The sequence below is a fragment of the Prunus avium genome, chromosome 4 (assembly GCF_965620075.1).
Source record: "Prunus avium chromosome 4, drPruAviu1.hap1.1, whole genome shotgun sequence".
Lineage (NCBI taxonomy): Eukaryota > Viridiplantae > Streptophyta > Magnoliopsida > Rosales > Rosaceae > Prunus > Prunus avium.
In genome coordinates, this window is record NC_142287.1 from 22,859,126 (window position 1) to 22,863,161 (window position 4,036).

The 4,036-nt window shown below is 36.8% G+C and overlaps 1 protein-coding gene across 1 annotated transcript; it reads right to left on the minus strand.

The window, feature by feature from the left end:
* Positions 1–604: 604 nt before the first annotated feature.
* Positions 605–3,427, minus strand: LOC110745165 ((-)-alpha-pinene synthase-like). Its single transcript, XM_088251387.1, has 7 exons — positions 3,167–3,427; positions 2,795–3,065; positions 2,309–2,684; positions 2,010–2,228; positions 1,754–1,892; positions 1,387–1,635; positions 605–1,301 (listed from the first exon to the last, which is right to left on the minus strand). The coding sequence occupies exons 1-7, from the start codon at positions 3,287–3,289 to the stop codon at positions 1,008–1,010; spliced, it is 1,671 nt and encodes a 556-aa protein (XP_088107513.1). The 5' UTR covers positions 3,290–3,427; the 3' UTR covers positions 605–1,007.
* Between the last annotated feature and the right edge of the window lie 609 nt (positions 3,428–4,036).

Sequence of the window (4,036 nt, forward strand, 5' to 3'; positions counted from 1 at the left end):
TTGTAAATATTTCAAACAATGTATATGTGAATACGAATTCAATTTTTACTTCTAGGAGTTTGTAAGTATTCTGGACAGGTTAATCTGTAGATCATCATTGGACTGGCAACATTTACTTTCCCATCTTTGTTTGTATAGGCTAGTGCCAAAGTAAATATTAGTGCTGGTGCCAAAGCTTGAAACCATCCCAAAATGGACGGTTGATGGCATACTAGAGTATATGCGGTCTGAAACAAGCAGCCAACAGGTTCCGAGATCTTGACATTTCATTTTCCTTGTGAGGGGACTAAAGGAATTTTCCTATTTTAATTCCTTTGTTATTCCTAGAGTTTCTAGGAGTATTTAAGCATACTTTACCCACGGTTAGGGTTATGTTTTGTTATTCCAAATTTATCAATAAACCTTGAGGTTTTCTCATATCTTCTTGGTGGATTCCAGAGTTACACATTTTAGGCTAAAGTTTAGCCAATCAATTATCACGCTGTGTCAAAATGTCAATCAATCCCTCATTATGCTCTCTCCTATAATCATGTATCATATAGGAATCAGTACAATTATTCTCTTACCATATCTAGTACACATATTTGGAATCAATCAGTACAGGAATCAGTACAATTATTCTCTTACCATATCTAGTACACAGTTGCTCTTATATATTTACTGACAATTATCAAAGAATAATATCAATCGTTTCAATCTCAAAATCCTTCAAAGAAGCTTTTACCCTCCATTTGCTTTTCGAAGCTGCAAATAGTTATGGATCAAGCTATAGTGGATATAATACAAATATTCTTTATTAAGGTTTAGTTTCTGTATAGCCCGAAACATATCGTAAAGAAGTGTACAACATAATAATACAGCATAGCAAGCCCAACAACCATCTCTCTCAAAAACTCAAAAATCCAATCAACAGGACAACATCAATTCTTGGGAATGACCTTATTTTTAAAATTAATTCTAAGGAATGACCTAAAAGTGACTAAAAGGAAATCTCATAATGAGCCAAATCAGAGAGGCACGGGTTCAATAAAAAGTGAAGCAACACTATCTTTCATCACTTTCCCAACATGTGTGTAGCCATCCTCCCCTTTGTAAAGGAGATCAACCACTCTTGTTAGATTCAGAACACGCATGAGGACAGGCATTGGCACATCAGTTGGTCTAAGGAACTCCTCGTTGATATCCTTCCACAAATCCGTAACCTGTTTGTTAAAAATATCAAGCACCTCTTGCTCTGGCACCCCATATTGCTTCATGTAACATTCAATACTAGAAGCAACATGCTCTCTCTCTTTCTCAAACTGCAAAAATAAATCCAAAATACAAATTTAGTTATCTCACCTAATTTTGATTTGTACCAAGGTAAGAACATCTTATTATACATACCTCGTATCCACTCAGGTCATCCATGAGCCTAAAAATGATATTTGAAGCTCTAAGAATTCTAGGATCATTCAACAACCACTCAAAAGCTTCCTTCGTTACAATATCTCCCATGCCAACCAGAGATGTAATTGAAAGCAAGGTGTTACCAACACAAGCTGTTGCTACACTCATATACTCTTCCATGCTTGGAATATAGTCTTTGTGCAACCATTGGGCCTCAGCAAAGTAGTTCCGGGCTTGAGCTTTAACCTATGCCATTTGTTAAAAGCATTGAAAAGTAAAGTGAGTTGTGACTGTTGAAAAAATCCCATGGAACAAACTCAAAATAGATTAACAGCAAATAAAGTTGTGCATTTGCATTACGTACAGCTTCTTTTGCATAGTAAACTCGGTATGATCTTCCTTCTTTTACCATCTCCTCCTCAATTTCGTCGTAAACATTCAAGAGGGTATGGTAAAATACTTGCATATAGTCTGGGAGTTCATCCATACAATTGATATCCCACCTGAAAATTGCATAAACCACATTCATCTTAGGCATATACACACAGGTATTAGTTATGCAACAAATAAATCAGTTTAAAATTAATTAGAAAGCAGATAATATATTTTTTCCAATTAACCTTTCAATTGCTCCAGTAAAGATCACGAGTTCTTCGTACGTGCCAAATGCATCGTAGATATCATCCATAACTGATACCAGGGCAATCACTTTTGTAAGAATTTTTCTTGTTGCCATATAATGCGGTTCGAAATAGACTCCAACTATCCAAAAGTACAGCTCCACGATCCTATCTCTTGCAAAAGGCAGCTTCTTTTCAAAGTCCAGTTCTTTCCACCACCTATAATTAATTGACAATTTTAAGTGTATAGGGTGTAATAATTGCAAACTATTTTATGTTTACATGATTCAAAGACTTACCTAGTAATCTCACTGAGCTCCTTCTTGTGTAAAGATTGAACGAGATTGAAATCTAACTTTGCAAGTTTCAATATAGCTTCACTATGAGAAGCATCATCCTGGTAGATTGACATGTAACCCCTGGCACATACCCTCTCCAGACCCTTCCGCAGAGGTCTCTCTAAGGCTTGAGTTATCTGTAAAGCCAGTGGATTTCTTGCGTCCGTTGTTTCTGCCGACTCAAGGTGAGTGGTGGTGAAAACAAGAGCCTCTTCTAGTATGTCTTCTCCATGCTTCCTTAGATGTGCTGCTTCATAAAAGCTTAGCATCCCAGGAACATCAGCAGTTAAGCTCTCCTTGAAGTTACCATTTTTATCTTTGTACTTGTTGAATATATCTGGTTGATTGTCAGAAAAAATGGGCACATATATGAGACATAGAATAATATTATAGCCAAGAGCCACTCACATCACATTCCACACATTTAATTAATTTCTTCACCCCTACCGCAAGAAACATTGAATCCATGTTGTCTTAGTAGCCGAAAACCAAGAGCAACAGTGTAGAGATCACCACCATCATAGTCATGATATGTAACGTGCACACGTTGCAAGGCTTCTTCGATTTCTCTTTCGAAATGGTAAGCCACGCCAAGGCGCTGGACTGCATCAATTAGCTTGAGCTGACGTGAAAAATCACCTGCACTTGTTGTGAATACTTCCTTCCTCACTGCTACTTTCAGTTGGTCCACTTGCTGCTGCATATGGTCATAAGTTATCTGCTACAACACAACACAACAAATTAAATTAGCAACTTAAGTGTTACATTACAAGTTTTTGAAAAGAATAAAATACATATAAATAATTTGAATAACATTACAATGTTTTTTTCATCATAATTGAGGAACCGATCTCCCCAGATGCTTGGGTGATAATTTGCTGTCTGCCGAACAATTTCTGGCTCAGCACTGTGTGCTACTTGAGCTGCTACTGGGAAAGACATGGTTTGCTTTGTACTGAAATATTGCTCATACGCCAATGGGTTCCCACCACAGTGGTGGTGGATTCCCCCTTCCCCCCATGGCACCCAGGATCGAACTCCAGTGGGGTTTCTTTCCTCCAATGTAACCAAAAAAAAAAATATATATTGCTCATACGATTATGTATATATAGGCAAAATGATCACAGGGTACTTGCTTGGGACAAAGCTAGAATCCAACCGACATATCATAAACGAGATTAATTCATGCTAAATCCACATCATTCACTCTAATTAAGATATAATTTCCATTTCGTGGCCGGTAAGTGGGCTTCCCTTTCATGACTCTTTGAGTGGGATGTCTTTCTTTTTGTCACGTACGATTTGGGCCATTGGCTGAATTTAGAGCATATGTTTAACATGTGTTCTTTTTCCTCCTTTATTTTCCACTTCAATATACAATATGTGTTTGATCCGATTTAAGTATTAGATATGATCCTGAAAAACGAGCTTATCAGCTATGTATCCACGTTTTCAGCGTGACAAACGTCTTCACAGATACTATTACCTCTACCGATTGCATTAATATTTCCGGTGATAAAACAAAAAATACTTGGCTCTTTTTTTATTTTATTTTTTTGAGAAAGTATGGGATTACATTCATAATTCAACCAAAAAAGCCACTAGTCACATAGGCCAATACAAACTAACCACAAATGGTCATTATAATAATTGAGCGATCTAACATCAAAATTAAGATAATCTAATACG

Excerpts from the sequence above, each read along its gene's own strand:
- LOC110745165 (XM_088251387.1), bottom strand. The coding sequence starts at position 3,289 with ATGTCTTTCCCAGTAGCAGCTCAAGTAGCACACAGTGCTGAGCCAGAA. Across the intron at positions 2,685-2,794 it reads TGGATTCAATGTTTCTTGCG|ATATATTCAACAAGTACAAA; the intron begins GTAGGGGTGAAG and ends ACAATCAACCAG. Across the intron at positions 1,636-1,753 it reads TTTACTATGCAAAAGAAGCT|GTTAAAGCTCAAGCCCGGAA; the intron begins GTACGTAATGCA and ends CAAATGGCATAG.